The 26,675-nt window shown below is 43.3% G+C and overlaps 1 protein-coding gene across 1 annotated transcript; it reads left to right on the top strand.

Annotated features, from left to right (window-relative positions):
- Positions 1 to 3,824: 3,824 nt before the first annotated feature.
- shtn1 (shootin 1) lies at positions 3,825 to 23,800 on the top strand (the record flags this gene model as incomplete). Its single annotated transcript, XM_080016369.1, has 12 exons — positions 3,825 to 3,911; positions 11,715 to 11,868; positions 12,441 to 12,538; positions 13,053 to 13,134; positions 13,393 to 13,487; positions 13,687 to 13,857; positions 15,418 to 15,571; positions 15,974 to 16,091; positions 18,022 to 18,104; positions 22,106 to 22,203; positions 22,637 to 22,687; positions 23,675 to 23,800. The coding sequence occupies 12 exons, from the start codon at positions 3,825 to 3,827 to the stop codon at positions 23,798 to 23,800; spliced, it is 1,317 nt and encodes a 438-aa protein (XP_079872495.1).
- Between the last annotated feature and the right edge of the window lie 2,875 nt (positions 23,801 to 26,675).

The raw sequence follows: 26,675 nt of genomic DNA, 5'->3' as shown, positions 1-26,675 counted from the left end.
TCTTTATAGAGGCTGCTTTGGTTTGGTGTTCCAGATAAGATCGGTTTGGAAGATGGCTTACTGGCATCCCCTGCTCCCCACAGCCGCCCCGGAGCGTGGCGGCGGGCAGACAGAGCGGGACAGAGCAACCACGGAGGTGAGTGTTACTTTTGCCGTAACTTATTCGGCATGAAAGACGGTGCGGCGCTCTGTGTCTTTGACCGGCCTGTGTTGGTGCTGGTGACATTATTTACTGCGACCACATCGCTCAGTGCCGCGATAGGGCACGAGTTGGGAAACAAGCGAATATCTACGTTATTTCAGGCTTACTGTGACAGTTAAGACTCAGACTGGATTTCATAGGGGAAAAAAAAAACAACACAAAACAACATACAGATCAATTCAGTTAATGCCAAAAAGCTCTCAACACTTTTTTCTTCCAAATAAAATTGTATGAAATGATGTGAAATCGTTGGAGGAAATTTTGAGAACATCAATTTGGAGCATCAGGGCCCTATTGTGTGAGTAGATCAAGAACCTTCCTGGTAAATACAGATATATTAGAGTGACATTAGTGTTCCATTCTTTATCAAACTAAACTTAAATATCTGGAAAATACCTCAATTGAAATTATATGTAGAAGTCGTACTGCCTTTTCTGCCTTACGGAATTAGACATAATAGGAGAGGGTCGATGATTAAGACGGCATACAGGAAAGTACCGGTCAAACAGCTCTGTACGGTTTTTCATTTATTCTAATATTCCAATAAGCAGTTTTCAGTCAGTAGAGACCTTTACACACCTTGGTAACATCAACTTCACCCGGCAATGGCACACAACACAATATAATTGAAATTGTGTTAATGCTCATTCCCCACAGTGTAATCGTTGTCCACCTATTCAGAAATATGAATGACTCTCGGTGAATTCGGAACGTATGGGACCCGGCGAAGTCTGATTAAAAGGAAAAAGATGATCTGCATGAGCGTTGTCCTGTCTCTCTTTCCCTACGACCAGCGCCAGCTCATGCGGTTGGAGCGAGACCAGGCCGTCCAGAGGCTCAACGAGTTTCAACGAGGTGAGGTGTCCAACCGTTCCACCTCATCTACTGTATAAGGTGATTTATATGCGGGCTAGTAATCAAAACAATCAAAGAATGCTGACGCGATGGGCTCTTTTGAAAAAAAATCGCCCGGTCTTCATCCCCAGAAACGAAAAATAAACTGACTGATGGACAAACAGTTTCCATTTATAGACGAAGGTAAAGCGGAGCGTGACGTTGGTCTTCTGGTAGCTGTCTGGTGTCAGGTCAGCGTTGGGATGCCACAATACGGGTGTCGCTATTCTACCACGATATACAGTGTGTGCATGTGCGCGCTGCGAAACTCTGCCACGCGTCGTTAAAAAAAAAAAGAAGAACAGGAGCGGCAGGAAATATATGCGGCAGGCGCTCTTTGTTGACACCCGGCTGGTGAAAGAGGAAGCTACAGTCACAAGTGATGGCATATTGAATTACTGCTCACACGGACGGCCTTTATATTCCAAGCGTCGCTCGACATCGCAAATGCATTTCAAATTGTTCGGCGCACATTTTCATTTTTGCGGGGGGGGGGGAAAGATTTACCTTTACGGCGGAGCGCTGTTGTGCCGCGGCCCACTTTATTTATGGACCGAATTTAAACCAGAGGTGCCACATGCCAAAAGGCTGAGCAAATAGTTTGTCTTTGTAAAAAACGGCGGTTGAGAGGATTTTCATATGAATAAAATCTGTGCGCGTGCAAATATATTCGGCGACCCCACCCCCACCACCCCCACCCTCCCCACACGCCCCCACTCCCCCAGCCAAAACACATATTGTGTTTGACTCGCACGTTAAAAAGAGGCTGCCTAACTGTGCCAAACAGCTGCATATTAGGACCTATTACGTGATTTCATAGCTCTTAGAAAATTGCTCCTATTCACAAGAAACGGCTGGGGGGCGGGGTGGAGTGGCGGGGCGAGGTGGGGGTGGGGGTGGGAGGAAAAAGCCCCCCCTCCCCGCCCCCTCCCCGCCCGCCCCCCACACACACAATCATGTCTTTTCAATCGTCAGTGGCAAGGTTGATGACAACATGACCATTGTGCTGTAATGATAACACCACAAAGGCATCTGCCCCCCTCATCAAGGCTTCAGCTTCGGCTCCAGATACAATTTAATTCAGTGCTCCGCGCGCGGCGTTGATACCATTATGCAGCACGTCGGCACAGGGGTAATCACTGTCGTCCCTGAGAGTAGAGCAACAAAAAAAAAAAAGAAGAGGGACTGCCACTAAAAATAGTGGGAGAGGAGGTGGGGGGGAGGGGGGGGCACGGAGTGATGATGATGATGGGAGGACCAAACTTACAATTAAGGCTGTCAGTTCTGACGTGTCAGAGCACCCCCCACCCCCCGCCGCCGCTGCCGTCGCCTCAACCCTCACACCCCCTTTCCACTTCCAGCGCTGTTTATTTACCATGGCTACCGTTAATTATAATTAACGTGTCATTTAGTTCAAGGCGTCCGTCTCCTTTTTTTTTTTTTTTTTTGTATTATTTCGCCGGTCGCCGAGCGCGGCCGCGGTATCGTGGGGTCCGTGATGGGGGCCATCGGGAAGAACTGGCGGCTAAGTGCTGCTGAGTGACTGATGTGGAGAAGGCACACGAGACGGGTGGATCTCCAGGCACCGGCGCTCATCACAACTTTCAATTAGTCGTCACCGGGGTGAAGGAATTGCCGGTGCGCTGGCACCGGCGCTTAATTTCTACCCCTCGCGTGCACACAATGATTAATTAGTTAAGTGGTAGGAAGCACATAGCCATTGTACTGAGGTGTGATTACAGATTAAAATTATGTCACTGGCTGGAGCACGAGTATTCCGGTGTGTGTGTGTGTGTGTGTGTGTGTGTGTGTGTGTGTGTGTGTGTGTGTGTGTGTGTGTGAGAGAGAAATGAAGAAATATGGAAAATGTATTACACTCTTCATATTTCCCACATGGGCTCAATTGTGTAGTATATCCATTGGGTCCATGTGGTGTTAACCGTAGTGTCACCATAGTTCTTTGTTCTTCAACTACATCTTAAAATGATCTCTGTCCTTTCTTGTGATATTACCAAATTCATTCCTTTCGGGAGCGTTCCCATCGTTGTCAGTGATAGACGATCCAAAAACAACAGCAACAACATGGCACAGGTTATTTTCAAGGTCAAATCTTACATTGCAAGGTTCAAAATAATTCAATGTTTTCATCATCCGTACTAGATTAAGAAAAGTAAGTAAAGGAGCGGAGACAGCAAGCTGAGCTCGATTGGTAACAACACTAGTCCCGTTCCTTTGAATTGGTATCATGGTGTTTCACGTAGGTGGCATAGAAACATACTTCAGTGTCAAGCATTTTGCTCCTCTCATCTCAATTAACAGCTGTGTGCAACGAGGAGCGGCAGGTACGCACCCACGCACGCCGGAGCCATAATCAGATTTTTTTGTTTTCCCCGGGACGCTTTGATCACACTGAATGGCAGATGACACGACTCTGCGGCACCACAAACCCACCATTGAGCTTTACATGTTTCCTTTAATATCTGATTAACATCACGTCCGTGCAGGCTGCTCGTGAGGACGGCCGTACGGCTGTGTGCCGGACCGACACCTCTGCTCCTTCCATGAAGCTTCATTTGCTCACAAGAGGAGACGGCTACAGAGTGTTATTCTCCAGCTGGTTAACAATGTCTGAAGCAAACATGAGCCAATTCAGTCTCCAACTATATGATTGTTTTCTCTCGCTCTCTCTCTCTCTCGCTCGCTCTCCCTCTCCCTCCTAGTTTCCCACATGGTCATTGAAGAGGTTAATGCCATTCAAGAAAACCTCGAGATCGAGAGGACCTGCAGACAGAGTGTTGAAGCCCTGGCCTCCAAGGTATGGCTGTGTGGTTTGTCTTCCAAAATATTTATTGCGTACACACACACACACACACACACACACACCCATGATGCTGGTATGGAGAAATGAGGCCCAGACACCAGAAGTTCTCCACGTACCGCCGTTTACGCAATTTGCAACTTTTAGCATGCACAGGGATCTTGAGCCTTCAACTAATATATCAAACGTTGTGCTGGCTGTGGATCGGTTAAAGGTTGGTTGATTAGGTGAAGTCGGCTTAGCTTGTCATGCAACACCAGCTCTGTAACACCTTCCGGCGTTGTCCCTTATTAAATCTCTCGACAGCCAGCCACCCCACACTGATGTATGCAGGGAAACAAAGCGAAGACGGCCAATCAGGCCGGCTGGCCCAAAAACAATACATTTGCGGAGCAATAGGCCCAAAGTGCCCGGAAAGGCGACAGAACTCCAAAAATTGATTACGAGCAAACCTGATGATAAGATCTGAATCTTAAATGAAGCGTGTGCAGTGTTAACTAGGGGCGAACAATGGGATGGCTGTTATCGTATTAAAACGCCGTTGAACACAAACACCGTTGTCGTGCATCCCAATCAGCCCTCGCCCTCGGCCTCCACCGTCACCCGGGTGCTGTGCCAGTGTTGTTGTATGTGTGTCCGAAATTGCCTTCTCCTTTCTTCTCTTTTAAGATTCAGAACACACTCATTTTGGAGCGTCGTCACCAAACTTTTGAGTTGTGATTGAGAGTGAGGGTTTGGGCTGCGGGTGCAGGGGGTGGTGTGTGATTTCTAAACCCACCCCTACGGGGACTCATCACTGTTATCATTTCTTGTTTGGCCGCCAGACAAAGACCCCCTGATTCCACCTGGCAACACAAGGTTTTAGGGGTTGCAGATGGTGGTTGTGGTGGTGGGGGCGGCGGCGGCGTACTGGAGGCTGGCGGACGGAGAACGGTGAAAAGCGTCATCTTTATTTATCACTTTTCCGTCTATCCCTCATTTTTTTTTCCTCCGTCCTCGAGTCTCCTACATCTCGACGTTCAGTTCATCCCAACCGCCCATCTTTTCACCGCCATCTTCCCTTTGTCTCCAAACGGCTTCGCTGACACCTCGCCCTTAATCTTGGATTTGGCTTTTACAACCAAGGAAACACAAATTCTTAGACAGAGCAAGATGGTTTGATTAAAAAAAATCCAAGAAACAAAAATAAAGATCAATAAATGTATTAATTCATTCGCTAATGAATTAATCAAATAATCAAACAATTATTGATTTTGTTGGTCGATTAATTTGCTCGTTAATTAACAGATTAATTAACTAAAAAGTTAATTAGTGAATTTATTAATTAAGTAGAATAAATATTTATATGAGGCGGTGGTATTAGTAATACGACAATCAAGTAAGTTAAAGGGTACCTGACTACATAATGGGTTGTAGTAATTGGAAGTCAAGGGCAAGGACACCACCTAGCTATGGCTCCATCATAACATCAAGCCTTTGAAAATATGTAAGATCCCCAGACCCTGGAGAACCTTTGCTCTGATTTACAGATTGATCGACACATTTTCTCTTAATTTAAGACAGGACATAAGGTCCTGGAGCCATCAGGGAGGCAAAGGACAGAGCATCAGGCTTGGCTTTCGGTAATCCCTCCTCCTCGGTAATGCAGAGTAGCGCTGTGACTGGGTGAGGTTCTATGATCACACAGTCCAGAGCCTGGGAGCGGGTCTGGAACATGTTTTTCCAACACACTGAGACTGGGTCACAGCCAGAACATATGTATGAACGAAGCGTTGGGGATTTTGCATTTGTCACAGTTAAGGCTAAGCTGTATATAATTCAGATAACTTCCTTTTGGATATATGGGCGCTACTGTATGTGCAACTTTGAATTGAAGCCAGGAGTGGTGAGCACACATAGAAGAGGAGTGCACCTATTTAAGGATGGCATTTATCTTTTGTTTTAAAGCAAAGTTCCGTCAGCTGAGGGTTTCATTGCCAAAACCCTGAACAATGAACATCATGGTCTTTCACTAAATATGCCCTTGAGTTGTACATACAGTTTAAAAACCGATTGCGTATTGACACCAGTTTCTTTCATTTGACCTCTCCCTGACCGTACAATACATCAGCGCAAGAGTTCGATTCTGAAGGGGGAACTGAAATTGAGCCAGCGAGAACCTGCCCCATTGCCCCGTGATGTACATGGCGCCGTTTTTATCAGGCGCGGTTTTTTTTTGTGTGACCTGTGTGAATGGCCATCAAGGTCGCACACTTTCTGGGCGAGATATGCATATTCATGACGTGTCCTCGGCAGGATGTGCGCTCCCCGTGGATGTGTGTCCTCCCGTGATCTGCGCTCCGCTGTGCCTACCCGTGCCGCTCCGTTTCCTTATTGAACGAAACAAAAAAAACATTGTTCGTAACGGACACTTTCTCACTCACTCTCTCAGACTTGGGAATAATCTTGAAGGTTTATTTTAAGTTTCCGTGTTCAGCTCCGTGCGCCGTAATTGGCTAAGGACCACGCTCCTCCATGTTTGTTTACATTCGCCCCCACGTGCAGATAACATAAAGTACGGCGACTACATTTTGTTGTGTTGTCCGTACTTTTAAACTCCAAAATAATTCAATTTTTATAAAACATGTATATTCTTACTGTTACTGCTTTTTTTTTTTTTTTAAACAAAATTAGTTGTGTGTTGTTGAGCTGTTCGTGCTTGGCCCCATTGGAGGTGATTATCTCAGAAACACGGTTTGCCACACCCTTGTCATTAACAAGTAATAGCTTTAAAAATATTTGCTTGATTTGCACAAGTGACACCTTGTTTGGAAGCTCTGATTCTCCACTTTCAAATGATGCGGGGAAAAAAAAACTCGAAAGCAGCCAAATGACCCTCAAGTACGCGGTGGGTCACATATTTCCACAAAGCAGTTCTGCCGCTGATTTGCGACAGAGTGAGAGAAACTGTATAAAACCGATATCGGTCACAATTTGACTTTTTTGACCACATCGGGATCAGCAGTTATGCAACCGATGAGTCCCGATTTTTAAATAGGTATAATAAACAAAAAAAACATTGATAATTCATCCTATACTCGTCTGTTTTACACTACTTTTAAGTTCCTCACCAAAATAAGCACAGAAGTTCGACGAGGCGTTATAAATCCATCCATGTTTGTTTACACTTGTGTTTAGATGGGACACGGCTCTCCAAGCAGGAAACCACACTGCGTTCATGGGAAACTCGGATGATGTGTTCACTGGAACTCGTAAAAAAAATGTAAAATACATTTTTAATTCATTATCTTTAACATTTTCTATCTGTCAAAAAATTATTTGTGTGTTTTTTAAAATTTATTTGTTTGGTTATCTATCTTTATCTAATTTATTTCAAAAAAATTGCACTTTTTGACAAAATATGTCAAAACATCAATAATCTGTGGGCTAGGACTCTCCATCATCGGGATTGGCATCAGACCCAAAATTCTGGCATCGGTCGGGCTCTAAAAATATGTAGAGACAATAATTTTTTTCTATCATCTTAACGATATATAAAGCGTCATATCGCGCAGGCTAATATTAAATATAAAATATTAAAATGTTCAACGTTGCCTGATATGCAAGCACGCGCTGGACATTGTCACGATCGGAGGACTCCCCCGTGGACTACCCTGTCAGTCCTCGTTACCTGACGTTTCCTTCGATTAGAAGCACTCGTTACCCTCCCACTGGTTACACACAAACACAGTATGATCAGATCACATCATCAAGCAGCCGCCACTGTGCCAAGAGTCATCACTTTTGGATTCAAAATTTCATTGAATCAAATCAGTTTGTGCAAATCTGTTCATAACCTTTTGAGATATTCTGCAAACAGGCAGACAGATGGACAGGATTGGAATGTTACAAAGTTTGATGTTTAGTCTCGCTGTTAGTATTTCATTGTCTAAAAGTGATGGGGAGGGAATTTTTTTTTGATTGAGAAGAAATAAAAAAAAAAATGTTATAAAGTCATTTCATCATATATTGATACTGAATATCAATAATTATAACAGAAGTTCAGTTCATTTTCATACATTTTGAACAGGTTAGATAGATTCTCTTTTCGACTTGGACCAAATGACTGAAGACTTACTTATGACTTGGAGAGAAGGACTTGGACACATTTGTGCCTTGCAGCCCCTTCATCAATTGGCCAGTCACTTGCGGTCGTGTGAATAAGAAAATATTATAATATTGTATACAGTATATAAAAATATATTTTATTTAAAATATATAAAAATATATATATTTTATTTAAATAATTACTATGTATACAATAAATATATATATTTGTACTAGTACAGTCTCTAGAGTACTCAGAATGGTGTGATCGGCAGTTCTGCGGACGGAAACGCTTTATTGATGAGAGAGGTCAATGGAGAATGGCCGGACTGGTTTGAGCTGACAGAAAGGCTACAGTAACTAGGATACCCACTCACATCTCAGAATGCACAACACCTGGTCTGTAGCCTGGTCTGATGAATCTCGATTTCTGCTGAGACACACAGATTAGATGGCAGGGTCAGAATTTGGCGCCAACAGCATGAATACATGGACACAACCTGCCTTGTGTCAACAGTCCAGGCTGGTGGTATAATTGTGTGGGGAGTTTTTTCTTTGCCCACTTTGGGCCTGTTTATACCAATCAATCATTGCTTCAGTGCCACAGCCTATTTGAGTATGCTTGCTAAGCATGTGCATCCCTTCAAGGCCACAATTTACCCATCTTATAATAACTCCTTCTAGCATGAAAATGCACCATTTCACAAAGCAAAAGTTGTCTCAAACTGGTTTCATGAACATGGCAATGAGTTCAATGTTCTACAGTGGCCTTTCCAGTGACCGGATCTGAATCCAATAGAAAACCTTGGGGATGTGAGAGAGAGAGAGAGAGAGAGAGAGAGAGAGAGAGAGAGAGAGAGAGAGAGAGAGAGAGAGAGAGAGAGAGAGAGAGACTCTCATAATTATCTCAATCTCCTAAAGCTCTGTCCCGCTCTGGTCACCAGTGTTGTCATTCCCCACTTGCAGATGGCGCCAAAAATACTCCCCATTGCTACATTAAAGATGATTTCACACATGCACTCCGGACAATGTCTGGATAATGTCCAGACCTGATAATCTGGACATTGTCCGGAGTTGCCCTTTCACACATGTAGCAAAAAAACATAGATTGTACGTGTCGGACGCATTAACACCACCTGGAAATAATATGTTTGGTTGAGACAAGGGGTGGAGCGTGCAGGAGGCAGGACGTGACGTAGTGACACTGCAGAGTTTTACAGCGCACCCAAGATGGCGGACGATGCTAGAGACTTATCAGTAGTTGGGCTTTTTTTTACGTTGATAACGTATCCGCAATACAAACAAGAGAGTGAGACAAGAGAGAGGAAAGGAATAATAAAGAAATCAGAAAGGAGTATGCTTGGTGCATGAAGAAAACTAAATAACTGTTAAATGGTGGTAATGGTAACTGGTAAATAACTGGCACATGATAGAGACTGGGTTCGATTCTCACCTGGGGGCACTGTTGGCACGGTGCTCCGGCGGGTTATCTCTCGATTAGGGGCCTTTCTGTGTGGAGTTTGCATGTTCTCCCCATGCTCACGTGGAGTTTACTCCTTGTAACATCAGTTAGGACCCCCACCAAAAACATGCAGAACATCGTCGTCTGACAAGCGATGGACACTTGTAATTGGTCCCCGGGCGCGTCGCTGTATGCTGCCCACTGCTCCTGGCTGCTCCCCGGAGGAAGGAGGAGGCCAGGATGGGTTGAAAGCAGAGAACTCATTTCACCTGCCACCATTTGAAGCGTATGTGTTGGTCGCCGCATGAGTGCATGTGTTGTGGTGTGTGTGTGCCCTGTGATAAATAAAGAATCATCTTTTTAATCAACACACGACACACCCACTCACTCGCTGTGAATGATATGGACAATCACCTGCTCTGTTCACACATGGGCTCAATCAGACATTACCTGGACTTTATACTAGGGTGCTGGCGGGGTAAAGTGACTCATAATAGAAAAAAACATCATTGTTTACCATTAGTCCATATGCACTGCAGGTTTAAAAGGTATTCTCTTCTTGGCAGAATAAAGACCAACTTCCAACAGCTTCCCAGTGCTCATGTATGAACAAATAGCAAATATCCCTGCATCCTGAAACTGTCAACAGTGGTTTATGGCTCATTTACATTTAAATCAGACCCAAAATATTTGGGGAGGTTTAATCAGAGGAAGACAGGCAAATTGAACTCTGCATTAATTTCTTCCTGTCCAATGATGGTAATTCTGCCTGCCAACAGTTCCCAAGGCCAGTAACAGAGAATGGGGAAAGTTGAATGTGATTTCCTAACATTTCAAATTAAAAAGCAATGACAGAGGTTGCCGGCAATTTGCAACTAGCCAAATCAGAATTCAGCCGTGATGCGTGACATTTTTGTGTTGATGTCTGATCAAAGGGAAAATGAAGGGGCAGAGACTTTGTAATAGTGACCACACCGAAGTGCCAGTCCGATGCTACGGCAAGCCTTGATGTATCTGAGTATGTAATTTCATATGTACGTCTCTTAGCAATCATAGATTATTATCAAAAGAGTGTGATTCCATGTTATGTATTGTTGATTGCATTTTAGGGAAAGAAAAAAAAAAGGATGCACTTTGAAGGGCATCATCAAAAGATGGAATTGCTGCAATCTGGGTCCCTCCAGGATTCCATTAACAAATGTCTTTTTTACGGCTTGGCTTTTCTATTTCTTTTTTTTTTTCTTCTCTTGGCACTTTTCTTCCTTGAGAAGACATCAAGAAATATGCATAATTGGCATCCATCTCCTTCCCATAGGCTTCATAAGTGTTTTACTTAGTGATGGTCTCCCTAATTGACATATATGGCTGTCTTGATGATAGAACTTTTAAAGACGGCGTGCCCATAGTGGCAGTTCAGTGTGCAAGCCTTGTATAGCACTGATCAAATTGCATTGGATTTGAAAGAAAATGCCACATACAAAAGTGCAAATTACTGCACAAAAATGCCAGATGCAAATACGCGTGTCCTATCAAAAACTGTGATTATGTCTAAAAGGAGAGATATTTGGGCCATTTTTTGCTTCCTTGTGTCCTTGCGCTGCGCTAATGAGATGTCTGTTATTTCTCGGTGTAACCATTGCTTTTTTTACGCGTCCCGCCTCTAGAGTTGATTGCAGGGATGAAGGAATAAAGAAATCAGCTTCTCAACTAGTGTCTCTGTTGGGCCACTGCACTATTATCTTTGCTCCTTATTTTACCAGCATAATGCAGAACAAATTCAGGCTGCTGACTCCAAACTGATTTTTACAATAAAAGCAACCATAATATGCGAGTAACTGTGAGTTTTTGTTATATTTATCTAATGTTTAAGGGTCTGCATCCCTGATTTGAACATTTTTAGCTCTTTTTTTGGGACACGGCTATGTAATCTTGACTGCAGTCTTCCTCTTGACTCAAACGATGCATACTACCTCACTGTTATTGCCAAACTTTGTTGTTGTGGAAATTCTTCCCCTTCTTCTTCTATGTTTTCCTTTATCCACCGTCCGAGTGTTCGGAGCCAACTTTCTCCAGATTATTTGGATATATCTGTCGAACCATCCTTACATTTTGATCATATGGCACTGGTCATGGTGCCATATGATCATTTTCATTTTCATTTTGGTAACTCACGAGGCGAATTCCTCGCACATATTGGTAGTCTTTAATCACTCCTCCATGGCTCTTTCTGTTTTTCCGTGCACACTCTTTAGTTAAACCATCAGAATCGGTCCCTGAAGAGGAAGAGCATGCTGCTGCTCAGCCACGTGCGACCAGAGGCTGTTGCCAAGATCGGCCTTGAGGAGGACGAGGATGAAGAACTTCAGGGCACCAGCAAGTGGACACAGTGCCGTGCCACCATCTCCGGTGGGTCCCCAAAAGCAGACAGATGCTTCACTTTACTGTTTCACGTTAGCCAAGAGCTTCATCATATTTGAGCACTGCTAAGCATTTTCATCTTAAGTTTGTGAAGCTCTCTGGATTCAGATTAAAAATGCAAGTCTGCCTGACAGCTTCTACAAAATCTCTATGGATAGTCGTTTCTGAAAAACCCCTTCAGCACAGAACATTCCATTCTTGTCCTCCCCTAGCCGCCGTCTGCCTTCCAATGGAAATTGTTTTATGAGATAGGTGAAAATGGATTTATACCATATGCCACTTGACCTATCAGGTTCCTCCAATGTGAGGATGGTCATGTCACATTATAAGCGATGAGACAGAAAATGATTGAAACTGCAAAATGACCCTGTCTTGATCTGCTCGAAGACCACATCTCTATTTTGTGCCAAGTTCATAGTTGCTGCTTCGCCACCAATTAGGAAACACAAGAGAGGCATGCATTTACATGAAGAGCTCACGTTCAGAGTTAATAGACTGCGGAGCCGTTTCACTTTGTAGATGCTAATAACACACTGCATGTAATTATTTTGGGGTTTTAGATCTGCAAAGCAAGTTGGAGGTGATAGTGGCAGAGAAAACCCAAGCGGTCATTGATCTGGAGGCAGTAAGAGAGCAGCTGAGAGACACCGAGGAACAAGTGAGTGCATGAAGAATCAATTGGATGCAGTTTCAGTTTCGCACTTTAACTCAAGGTCTCCCCAGACGACACAAAACCTGTCTGGTTTGAACCCCACATCAGCAACAACGACATCTTTCTTGGAGGTGAATGGACAATCCATTGTCCATTCATTTTGTCCCATGTGGTGTGACATGGGGAAGTAAAAGCGATGCATCGTTTCATAGACACTCAGATGCCCCAATGGAAAATCCATTGGAGTTTGGAGTTGTGTTGGTACTATAATAGTACCAATGACAAGTTCAGTCTTTCCCAGTCTCCCCAACACAGGTTGGACCTTTCTAGGGACTGTTCCTTCTCTGGTGACCAAGACCTCAAGAGCTGTTTAATGATTGTCTGACCTGTGTAAATCTTGGGCTAATTAAAAATGGTTTAGTCTGAGGGGGTCTTTATCAATCCAAATCAGATGACTTGTTTTCCTCTTCCTTTTAAATAAGGAGTTTTTTTCTCCCTGTTTTCTCTGATCGTATGATAGCTGCTGAAAGAGAGACATGACAATACTGTTTTAATTGCTGAGATGCTGAAACAAAAGAAGCTCCTGGGGAAATACAACAGAGGTGAGCATGTGTCTATTTATTTGTTGTTAACATGAGATGAAAGCAAAATTGGTGGATTGTGTAGTTAGATAACATATGAAAAGGCTGGTTCATTGTGTTTTCATTTAGGCTTTAAGTATTCTATTCTCTTGGTCATTTCTTTCTATTTTCATGGTCTCATCTCATCTCATGAAAAAGTGATACTGAATCCTGAAACCAATGATAATATATCAGTTTGCAACGACAGACCAAATGGACAAAATTGAATTCTCTCTCCAGTGTCCCAGTTGGCTGTGGAGGAGTTTGAAGCCTTGCAGATGAATTTCGACCTGGAGAGGGACCTCAGAGCAGAAGCAGAGAAGTTTGCTCAACAGGTGATTCACCTTTCCTTTCGCCCTGGACTCCACAGGTGTTGACATTTTTTGTCGATCAATGAACGACACATCCAAAAAAATGAAGATAAAAGGTGTTGGATTAAAAAGTGCCTAACAACAAATAAAACAAGCAGCACCCCCGTCAAGGACTTCAAGGGACTCTTAACTGGTGGGTGCCGCCCTCTGCCTTCCCTGCCAGGTGCTGGTGGAGCAGAAGAAGCTGAACAGGCAGAGTCAGATCCTGGGCCAGAGCGTGGTGCCCGGCCAGGCCCTGCAGGCGGCTCTGGGCGAGGTGGCCAGGCTCACAGAGTACCTGGAGAGGCAGCGGCTGGAACACCAGCAGCAGGTCAGCGGTACAGTGGCCGTAGGGGTGAGAGGGAGCGCCAGTGTTCCGTGGGGGGTTTCGTCAGAAGAGGCATCGGAAGCAGGAATATTTGAGTGACGTGCCTGAAGTCGTGTCCCGACGCCAAATGACAGTTCTTGAATTTATGAATTTAATTTGTTAAGAGCTTCCAGGGTTTCCACGAATCTGCTTCTGCCTGACGCGAGTGGTTTGTAAAACAAAACATAAATGGAAGATACACTGATCAGTTCAGAGCCATCAGAGTCCTCGTCACAGACTTGCCAACCCAATCCGGTCCATGTCTGAAAGGACCCGAAAGACCTTGGAAAACTCAGATTCATTGCCGACTGACACGCACTGGGGCAATCACAACCAAGTCCGGCGATTGTCCCGGTACATGGCTTTTCGTTGCAGAATTTCTTCCAATACTGGATCAATTTAGGTTGTAAGAGTGACACCAATCACTCAGGTTGACTCCCAAAGGCTTATGTTAAAGAGTTTTCCTTTGACATCCACTTGTACATAAGCCAAAATGCTCCATGAAAATAATTATTTAGTTTATGTGATTGGCAAAACTGAAATATTTTTTCAGAAATAAAGGCTTTTCACTTCAAATAGCAATTCAATGGCCTCAAAACAAGAAAGATTGTTAAGTCTGGTTAATTAGAGCAGATTGCCGCCTCGTGAATTATCCCGGGCTGTGACAGAAATCCAGTGGCAGTGATCCCAGACACACACACACACACACACACACACACACACACACACACACACACACACACACACACACACACACACACACACATGCTGATGGAAAAATAATTATCGGTGAGTGGGATCACTGAACTCTCCTGGTGCTGGGTTAGAGGTGAGCTGTACCCTTCATTTTAGAAACAATTAACACATTGTTTAAGGAACCCAGGGTTGCAGAATGGGTTACTGAGTGTTGACTGGCAGCTGCCCAATGCTACTTATCAGAAATTATTTTTGCAGAAGCACCGAGCAAAAGCCCTCCTTACCCAGTAGTGTTGTTTTTATAAACTAGAAACACTTAACTTTAATGTTGTTAATGTACATTAACTGGGTCATTTGACAAATTTTCTCCCATTTTTAAAGCAAAATAGCTGGATTCTTTGAAAAGCGAATTAATTAAAAATGAATATTTTGTCTAACCCAGTCATTATTAACTAGGGTTATTCGACTTGGAGGTTCAGAAAATTCTGAGTGAGCTTGAAATGATTAGCTCATACTCGATAGATAGATAGATAGACAGACAGACGGATGGATGGATGGATGGATGGATGGATGGATGGATAGATAGATATCCAATCAAAATAACAGGCAATAGCAATGAAGTAATAGGTTAAAAATAATGGCAATATGCAATAAACCTAAAAAATCTGCAAAAATGATCTACAGAGCATCTATGGTAAATTAAAGTTATCTCATGTAAAGATGTGTGTGCCGTCTGTGTGTGTGTGTGTGTGTGTGTGTGTGTGTGTGTGTGTGTGTGTGTGTGTGTGTGTGTGTGTGTGTGTGTGTGTGTGTGTGTGTGTGTGTGTGTGCGTGTGTGTGCGCGCTTCCCAGATGAAGCAGGCGGAGGAGAAGCTGAGGAGCTGCCGGGCCCAGCAGGAGCTGACGGCACTCAGGCATAAACTGGAGCTTGTGGAGGAGGAGAAGAAGGAGTTTGGGGAAAGGTGTTCCAAGACCGAGGTGGAGGTCAAGGACCTGCGCTTCACCAGTGAGTGGAGGGTTTGAGGCCGCACGGTGAAGGCCCGCACAGGGTCGCATTGTACCAAAGCATTATGCAGAACACTCAGGACAGAAATTCCACTAAAGAGGGAAAGCCAATCCAAGTATGGCCCCGCATTGGTCACGGTTTGTCCCTGAGAGTTTTTTGTCAAAACATTTTCTGCCAGCCAAATGTTTAAACTACCATTGACGCTCACTCCCGGTCCTTAAGTAGGCACTACATGTGAGGCCCTTTGTCTTGATGATAAATTAAAGGCCATCTAGAGGAGAATGGAATGTTCCAGGGCGAGCAGAGCTAAAGAGTTTCCACCTCCAATGTGTGTGTTGTCGAATATGACGTGACGCCGCGGTGCCTTCACCCTACCCCCTTGTTTGCTCTTGGATTGGCTAGTCGAGGAACTCCAGAAGAGGCTCCAGGTGGCGACCAACCCCCCACCTCCTCAGGCCCCGCCTCCGCCTCCTCCTCCTCCACCGCCTCCACCCCCGTCCGCCATGCCCAACCCTCTCAGGTGAGACCAGATAGGTAACACACTTACTGGACCTTTGCAATTGAAAGCCAGCATAGATTTTAATAGGTATAGTCAGAGATACAGCTTGATTATTTCACCCATGCTACCCAATGTCTGGACTCCGGTCCAGATCCGGACGAAAACACAAATAATCCAAATCCAGGTCAAATTTGGACTTAGTTAAATGTAGGACAACGTCTCCTTCTATCTGTCTCGATCTTAAAGGTATCTTAAAGATAACAGTGGCCTATGTGAGGGAACGGCAGGCGATGAGTTTAGCTGCCAGTCGAAAATTGCGTCCACTTTGCCAGAACTATCACAGTGGAGGAGATACACACATTTTAAATGATGGCCGTCAAATTTAAGTTTTAGCCCGTTTTTCAGTCAGCGCACACGTTTCAGATGACTCCTGACCATTGTCCTATGTCATCTCACATTTTTAATATAGTCTCTTAATTTTGTGGTTTGGAAAATCGACATGGTGAAACTGGTAATGAATTAGTTCAATAAAATGATCTCCTAGTATAAATTTTTTTTTAAATACCCCTGCTTCATATAGTATTATATAGTGTGAGGCAGGAGCAGGGCTATGGATGTGAACTACTGTTACATGCATAGAAACAAAGTTGGACATTGCTGTCCATAGGAGGTAACTGAAGCATTTGATAAAACATTGCACTCGTTTTGTAATACTAGTAACTCCTTTTGCAATACATATTATTTGGTCACCAATTATGAAAAAACTCACTTTTCAGTACTTGTGCACATACATGGGTCTCTGATGGGCCTACTAACACACAAACTGGGAAATACGAAAACCCAGTCATTTTTTTGTGGGCTGCCAAGGTCAGAAAACGTGCTTCATCAAGCCGTTCAGAATTGCCTCCCCCTCCTACGTCAAGTGGGGGCTCATTAGAATTACACTGCCCCCCCCCCCATCTGAGTAACTCCACCCACGGCTTGAGAAATACCTTTGTGAGGGTGCGGCATTTTCCTTCTCGCAAGCCCCGCACCCGCTAGTATTACGTGGAAGCTAAGAGCTAATTCAGCTGAGAGGAATTAATACCAAAGTTCTGTGACAAAACTGCAGATGAGGGAAATGTAAGTATTTAAAAAATTATTATTCTCATGGTTTCTTTTACCATTTAGCAAATAACGCTAATAGCTGAGGCAATGTATTAGATGTAAGTTTCTAGAAGGTTACTGGCATTACTTGCTGCAGGATCCCCAATGAGGTTTACGGTATTAGTTTGTTTGTTGAACGTCTGTCAGACGAACTCCATCTTGTCAACACTCTTGAGGGTGCAGTGTCTAGAATTTGGTGTCATCTCGCGGTGAGGATTGCAACCAACTGAACACCCCTCCCCCCCCCCTTCCAAGCGAGAGCCTGCAGTGGCCTCGAAACTCACGAAAAAAAAAAAAATAGGCAAAAGGCCCCCTCTAGAGCTAGTGAATTCTACACACAGCATTTTTGAATAACGGGAGAGTAAAATGAGGCAGTGCAGGGCGTGGGGAGCAGCAGCTCATTTGCATTTAAAGCTACAGACACAGAAACGGCCCGTCGACAAAAGGACTGAAACAGAGGGGTATAGAGGCATGCTAGAATGGCTAGAATGCATCATCTGAGTGGTCTTTTCGGAAAGAAAACTCCAGACATGTTGTGGGGACCTCGGAGACCTATAATAACTTGCTGAAAGGAGTATAATACGTAACCTTTAAGATAAACACAGGCGACACCAATTCAAGTCAAGTCAACACTGTGGCCGTCAGGTTGACAGTGTGGAGGGAATTTGGAATTACACGGGGGCTGTAGTGTGATCATGTTTCGCGCTTAAATTTCCCCTGAGATCAGCGGTGCGCGCACGGAAGATTTTGGAGCCTGTCCAAGCCCGTCCCTTCTTCATGCCGCACTTCTCCCCTTCTGCTTCAGCTCCCTCTTGTCCTTGATCCGGCAGAGAAGGGACTTCAACACTGACATCCCACTCCTGGTTCAGGACTCAGCCACGAAACCAGGTACAAATCCCTCAATGTATAAATATCATTCCATCTAGATGTACCTGCAATCACTCAACCTTCCCCCCCGTAAGTTCTAAAGACTCGATCCCCAACCCACATGCAAAAAAAAAAACAACAACTCGATATCACCATCACCCAAAAGCCTCAAGAGGTGAAGCACAAGATTTCAGCGAAAATGCAAGTAAACACTTGAAATTGTCAAAATATTACTGATACAAAATGGCGGGGGGGGGGGGGGGATCATCAAACGCATTCTGTGTTTTCAATGCTAGAGTACAGTTCACGGCCCTGATTTGAGCTGCATCGATTGATTTAATGTAGTGGGCCCAGTACGCTGTTTTCATCATATGAAACATGGCTGTTACTTTAGCAATTCTCTTAAGAGCTTTTAATGCAGTAGAAAAGTAGACACCTTTCTATACCAACTGAGGTCGGAGGTTACGTAATTATTTAGATGGGCCCCCCCCCCCTCCAACTATTAACGGATGAAGCAGCGTGCAGACAACGGGGACTAATTGACATTAAAGAGCACAATTCAGGTGCATTTGAATTGCTCAGTTAACCATGGAACCAGAACATGGGAGTGGATTCAAGATTCAAGGCGTCTACATAAATACCGGTTATCCCTCTGTGCATCCTTAACTTTGAACTTGTGTATGGTTCCGGTCGCACTGAAAACGCCGTAGTTTGGATTTGCTGTTCCATGTATTTTCCGCCAGTTTACGTGGCTGAAATGTATTCAAGGTCATGTGCAGGAGTTCAAACAGCGAGTGGCAAAAAAAAATCAGCTGCTTTATTCACCTTTTATGTTTTTTAAACTCTTGCATCTGCAGTGCTTGAACGTTCGCTATGCAGCGGCTCAGTGTTCATTTTGAACCTTATCGTATCGAGACGATGTTGTCCTTCTCTGAAACATGGGATATTGTTACTTATCCCCAGGTTTAAAAAGCGCCGGTGTTGAATTACAGTTTCACTTTTCCGTTTTTTTTTTTTTTTTTTTCTTTTTTTTCTTTTCACCTTTCACCTTTCCTGCAAGTCTTAATAACTCGCGGGTAGGAGGACAAACATTGGAGCTTGTGGTGTGTGACAATTAAGAACTGGAGTCACTACCGTTGGCCTGCTAGGTCAGTGTGTTCAATTCCCCGAACTTGCACAAACAAAAGGCAGACCTTGCCTCGTTGCAGCAGGTGGTGCGTCCACGTTCTCAGCAGTTTGTAATGTGTCTGTGACATGATATAAAACCTGATAGCATGCATACATATAGGCCAAATGCGTACAGCGACCGTGCATGCAGGTTTGAATCCGACCTGCGGTCCTTTTTTGTGTGTCTCTCCCTCTCTTTACCCCCCATTTCCTGTCCCTCTATGCAAAGTAGAAATATATACTGTATATATTTTTTCATCTATGACGCCTGAATTGCGCACTGTGTGTGGGTTGGAATCGAACAGCCGGTTGAATCGGTGGCGCCCAACAATCTTTTACTCTGACGGTGGAACCACACCAGGCGCGTTGGCGCTGCACGTGGGCACGGGGCGGTGTGCCATGAGCGCACGCTTCCTATACACAAGCCTTCTCCATAGAAACACGAGATAAAACTACATAGAAATGTTTTTTTGAAGAGTGCAATCAATTTAAATGTGTTTTATATGAGCCAGCATTGTACCAGGGACAATGCTGTTTAATTTGTTGGATTTGGAATTTGGATCTGCTGTTGGATTTGCTTATTGATCAATGAAATGCCATGTTAAATTGGTGCTTAAAATATATATTACAGGTCTACTTTCTTTTATTTTTTTTTAATGTTATTTTCTTATAGGTTAGCCATATATATATATATATATATATATATATATATATATATATATATATGTGTGTGTGTGGCTAACCTATATATATATATATACACAGTATAGCCTAATAGTACTGGAGGTAAGTTATGGTAAAGTTTCGTTTAGGAGGATTTAGATGTATATTTAATACAACACAGACAATTAATCCTATTATATAATTATAGAACCCAGAATTGCGACTGTGGCGCCGCCCCTTGCGGTGAGCACCGTGTGTCGATTACGCACATTTGAGTATTTTTCGAGCTTATAGAGCTTGTGCGTAATCACCGGGTGTCATGACATTTCACTGCATATATGTACGACCGCATGTGTATGTATGTGACAAATAATCTCTTGAACTTGAACTTGAAGACCTGTTTTAAATACGAAGAACAAACATGTACAGTATGTCATACGCAGATTAGGATATATGTTTTTACTGTATTGCATACAGTGCAAACATATCCCACTGACCAATTTCAACAATTACAGCAGGTATAAAACGTATAATCAAACTGTGTGTTAAAAAAATATTTAAATCTCTGATGTTTTCAATACAACTCTTTCTACGAAAACATCAATGTCACTACCGCTTCACGTAGCCGCTAGGCCGGTAAAAAAAAACAGGCTCCGTCCCGGGCCCCTGCGCAGCACCAGTGCGCCTGCTGTAGTTCTACCGTGACATCTACGACTCTTTTTGAGCACTTTGGACAAAGATATTTTTACACAGCTTTAATATGAAATATCCTCCGTATGACGTTTTAAAGACACTTTGCTGACAATGGGACCATTGTGCATGTCATTGAATGTTAGACGTTCGAAAAATGTTCGGGTTTTGCAAGGTTTTTAGTTTTTGGTGAATTTGTGGGACTTTCCCTTGCAAAACCTTTAAATGGAAGTTTGCAATTTCACCATATTTATTTTACTATAAAACTTTTCTATCACAAATGACAATTGATAGAATTTTAAATATCTGAATACCCTTACACACCACAAAAGGCTGAAACTGCAACTTTAAAGTCTTTCCCAATGGTCAATGTGGATTTTAACAGAGCTAAAATAACTGTTTATCACACTGAATTGACCTTATATTATTTTCATTGTTGTTATTTTTATTATTATTATTATTATTATTATTATTATTATTATTATTATTATTATTATAAGTAGTAGTGGTAGTAGTAGTAGTAGTAGTAGTCCATTGATTCTCTCAACAGAGCTCAATCAATCGTGATCATCAATATGAATTAAAATAGTAATCAATCGAAATGTGGTGTGGGGATAGTGTGGTTTGAGCAGCCACACTTGTCCTGGGTCTAGGTAATTGGGGCCCGGGATCAGTGTGACTGTATTCCTGTTGTTCGTTGATTGGTTTAACGAGAAACAGCTAACCCCCCCACACACACACACACACACACACACACACACAGGATAGGAGCCCTTGTCATGACATGCTGTCCATCTGCTTCGGGCTTGATCCAAGTAGCCCACTCTCCACAATAAGCTTGTATGTTCTCAACCCCATCGTCTGCGCCGGAGGGCCCTGAAAACGCCACTTGGGTGGCGCTTGGCAGGCGAAACCGCCACACTATAGTAATTAACAGTATCAATACATATCAATACAGTAACACAATCAATGTCAACACAAGCTGACAATGCTTCATTGGACATCACCAGGGAGCTCCGAAGACATTGACAACTGAGCGATAAATTATAATCTTCTAACTTTTAGGGAACATGGGAACCCTTTGAGATAGTAACTGTGATCAATGTCTGTATACTGTAAATAAACCTGATATGACTTGGATATACCATTTAATAATCACATTAGTTCTCCACACCAAGACAAGCTTTCTTTTGGGAGGCCATATAGCATATAGCATACCCAGGACAAGTCTCTTATTCTACCGGTGATTGCCCCGATGAATTCTTAAGGTATTAATTTATACATTGTGTTGTGTTGTCCATTTATGCCGCTGTTTGGGCTTGTGCTGACCCTGCATCGTTTATATGGTATATGGTTTGTGGCTCTATCTGTCTATCTGTCTATCTGTCTATCTGTCTATCTATCTATCTATCTATCTATCTATCTATCTATCTATCTATCTGTCTATCTATCTATCTATCTATCTATCTATCTATCTATCTATCTATCTGTCTGTCTACGAGTGGACATGAGGCAGCAGGCGGTGGATGAGATGATGCAGAGGATCAAGAAAGGCGTTCACCTTCGCCCCGTGGGTCACTCACCCACCAGGAGCAAACAGGTACCAAGAAGAGCGTAACATACTGTATGCAGCTCTGTTTAACCACAGTCATTGTTTTACCATTTAGCATTCAATGCTCTTAAATCATTTAGCGCTGGGGTCATTTAAACGTGGCTTGATTTCATCAACATGACACAAGTTTTATTTATTTATTTTATTATTATTTTTTTTTAAGACATTTCACTTCGCTGCCACACCAGCTCTGTGAAATTATAGAGCATTAGGAACTGCCTGGGGAGTAATTATCAAGAATGTGAAGATTAGAAAATTGGCAAAGTGATTTTATGTTGATACATTTACTCTCGGAAAAGACATGCCCCAGTGCCGGGCTGTACTTAAGTCTCTAAGTGCTGAATGAGGAAAATAAGTATAATGTGTCAAACTGCTGTTTATTTACCAAACCCATCTTTTCCTTTCCCTTTCCTTTCATCAGACAGAGAGGCTGCCCTCTAATTCTGCCATTCACCAACTTAAAGGAATCATGGTAAAGGAACTTTCTAACAATCAATCAAATGTCCCTCAGAGCTGTAAGCCCTTCTGAAAGTATATTTTGAATTCATTTTATTAGCTACACTTTTCCTGTTTTGTTCCCAGGAAAGTAAAACTTGATTAGTACTTGTCTTAATGGTCTAAATGGCATCAAGTAGAACTATGTGTACTTGGAACAGCTGTCTTTAGAATCAGTAAATACGGTGCTGAATGCAAATAGCACCAGTACAACCTCATTAGGATTTTTTTTAAATGTTACGAAGATTCGTGGGAGTCCCAACTTCCTTTTTCAGTAAAGTAGATCTTATATTTAATACATTTCTGTAGCATATTAAAAAACATTCTGTTAAAGTGGCACCGTGGAACATTTGGTATTTATGATTTGGCGCCCCCGCAGTTTCTGAGTGCAATTGCACTTTTACACCGCTGTCTTAAAACTCGGTCCGGTGTCCGAAAAGAATTTATTTAACCGAACAAATTTGAACCTTGTCGGTCACGTTTCAATCACAGTCTGTTACAAACACAGATGTAATGTACACCTAGGTTACAGCGCCCCTTGCACGGACCTCGGCACTTCAGCGAGCACTCAGTCCACCGGAGCCTCTCTCCCCGCGGCTCCGGAGGATCCGTGGGGGGAGAGGGTTGTGGGGCTCGGCCCCCTCATACCGGTGTAGGTACCAGACGTGCTCGGGGCTCGGAGGTGGAGCGGCTATGACTTGTATCGGCACTATTACCGGACATTTTTCCTTGCAAGTTTATAACTTATCTGGGGTCTTTTTAAATAAATTTTAGCAGGCAAAAAAACGTTAATTTCCAGAGCCTCAAGGAAGTGATGTAGTACCATAAAGCATAACGCACTTTTCCCGCAGTCTCGTACCCGAACACCAAAGTTACATAGCGCAAGAACTAGTTCCATTACTTATTTTGCTGTAGCGTACATCTTTTTTTTTTTTTTTTTTTTTTTTTTTAACAACCTATGCAGGACAAGAATCGGTCGTCCCCCCGACTGAACCTGGAGGAAACTCCGCCAGCGAGCGGCAGGTCAGAACTGGACAGGGTTCTGCTGCGGCGACGCTGTGTGCTGGAGTCTGAGAAGCTGTGCGAGTGAGTGTTGTCTCCTGTTCACGTTCAACCACCGCCATTGTTATTGTGATATGAGCGCATTAGTGTTTATCGGACCATATTGCGCGTCGGTAAGAACACTTTTTACTCAGTAGAATGATCGACTGAAAGCACAACAGGGTACAAATGTTGAAAACTGCAATGGTTGTGTGCTCGTTCCACAGGCATTCTGAGCCCGTCCAAACCTGCACTCACTGAGCTGGACACCGGCAGGACAATACGGGTCCAGGCATAAGCACCCCGAAGGGAGGCCGTGAGGTTGTTCACCATTGTGAAAGCAGAGTCAGCACATCGGAGCTTAGCGTTTCTTTTGCAAATTTTGTAGTTCAGCATTTCACTGGCTTAAGAAAGACATTTTGTTTGGCGGGAGTGGGGGGGTGTATTTCAAAGAATTTCAAAACAATTTTCAACAGAAAAAATTGAAAAGGGATAAATGAGAACCTTTGATTTGCCGGGTTTCCTGACATGTTTTTTTTTTTATTAAGTCAGTTGTCTGATTAAGTTGAAATTAAATGAAAGACACATGGCCTGTTAATGGCACGTTGTTTAACTTTTTAAATATTAAAGGTTGTGCTATTTTTTTTCTACGCTAACCTCTTGACCAAAGCAAGTTGACCAGCTATGTAACTGGTCACATTCCCGTTTCCAATGTAAAGTGAATTAGTCCTATTTGGTTCCCACATTAATTATTGTACACTGTGCTCCCGATTCTCTCCTTCCATTCCTTGATATCTTCTGAGGATCTTTGACGGACTGGCATTTTGATAGATATGAGGGAAGTCTCTCGTGTGTTGTTACTTTATACTGGGTCATTATACTTCTGTCTGTGGCTGGACAGGGGCTCCCCACAGTCTAAATATTGGCCAACATTTCACAGCAAAGAGATGGCTTAACTGGCCAAACCCCGCTGCTTTGGAGGCGGACTCCAGCGTTTGGCAATGTCACGGCACGCTGAGGTTAAGCCGCTGTTAAAGGTGAGTCTTACTTGGAAACAGACTGGAGGATCAACCCGCGCCCTCAGAAAAAAAAATTACAATGACCATGATGGTTAGTTAGCCACGATGGTGGGCTTTCTTTTCATTTTGTTTTGTTTTCCCTCGACACCTGCCCAAATTTCCCAGACTGTTACTTAAGTGAGGGATTGAAACATGAGAGCCGCGAACTCTGGGCGATGTCCATCACCTATTGTGTCCTGCCACTAATTAAGGCTTTAGGCTTCATTTAGCACTTAGGTGCAATTTCCACCCGGGGGAAAGCCTCCCAATCCGCCCTAACGTAGTGTGAAGTGAAATTTAATGTAGGCGAGACTCCCCACTCCAGCCTTGTTTAAAGAGATCCGTCGTCAACAGGCTTCAATGGGCTTGGCTCAATCTTCCATACATTCAACTTATCACCCCCTCACCTGACCGCCCCAGAAATCACAGAGGAAGTCACACTCTTTAATTGTATTTAACAGCAGACTTAGCCGCGACAAAGGCCCCTCGCGGACAAAGCGGAGTCGTCTGTGAATGGGTTTGCGGCAGAACAAGCACGAGGAAGTGGCCGGTTGTGCTTCTGTGGCATGTGCGCTTTCCTCCATTTTCTCATGACAAAGGAGGACGCGGGGAACTCCGGTTTATCTCTGATCATATCTCAGGGGATGGAGAAGGAGTGTCAAACTCATTTGGGGTAGCGGGCCTGGATTGGCCTAAGTACCGCTCAACGTGGGCTGAAGTATTTCTTTAAAGTCGCGGTTGGATTTCCGCGAACCGTCCGTCACAGACGGTTCAGAAGCTCTTTGAGATGGATAAAGTTAATTATTCATTCACAATCAACTTCAGCTCATCGACATGGTCCTTACGTTACAAGTCCTAATGCAAAAATAGGGGAAAGCATTTTGCACAGATACAAAATACATACATTTGAATATAGTAAAAAAACAAAACAATTGTATAATAAAATTTGGATTCATCCTACAGGGCAGATTCAGGCTTATGTTATTATCTGAGTCATCGCTGGACTACAGTATCACAGTATCACGCAACATTCTTGCCGTCCAGTCTCCACACTGGACACAAAGAAAAGGGGAGAAAAGCAACGTCTCTATATTGATTTTTTTTTTCACGTCAGAGGCCCACTCATACCCGCCAAATCCGGTGAATTACCCTCGCCACATCCATGTTGTTGGCACAACTCGGCAGCGCACCAACGACAGTTAAAAAAAAAAAAAAAGATCTAATATGCGAGAATTGGTGCTGATTGTCCTTTGGAGCTGTTGTTTTCCACGTTTCTCTATTTTTTTTTCCCAGAAACAAGAGTTGATGAGATGACCAGTTCAGTTCTCCTGTAACCGTCTGCTCCCAACGCCAAAGTCGTCCCGTGCTGAGTGGCACGGCAGCAAACATTGCGGATCGCAGCAAAACACATAATTAGACCAGGAGGCTTTTTCTCCACCTTCCACCATCTCTGACCCTTCCTTTGATGCTCCGCCACCCAGACAATGTAACGTTGTGTTTGTGGGTATTTTTGTCCGCTTATGGACGGCCAATTAGAGCCCTTTTTGATTTTTCCTTTTTCCATCCGGTTTGTTGTGAAGCACTTAATTTGACATATTTTCTTAGTCATTTCATTCATTTTCCAAACAAAGTAATTGGCACACTTGCTAATGTCCAGAGCTCCTTAGTGCGATGCTGTAAGTAATGACATTTAGCATCTCACAAAAAAATAAATAATAAAGGCGCATTTAAGAAATTAAATACAATTCAAAATTCAATGCATTTAAATCCTGTTACAGATTAGTAAAATGTGTTGATTTCTCAAAAGGTCTTGTTACTACTACTAACATGTACGTCTAAGTTCTACATTTGTTTCTAATGTACATC

Source organism: Zeus faber (assembly GCF_960531495.2).
Source record: "Zeus faber genome assembly, chromosome: 16".
Taxonomy (NCBI): Eukaryota; Metazoa; Chordata; class Actinopteri; order Zeiformes; family Zeidae; genus Zeus; species Zeus faber.
Note: the sequence above shows the minus strand (reverse complement) of the source record. Positions and strands in the feature narration are given on the sequence as shown.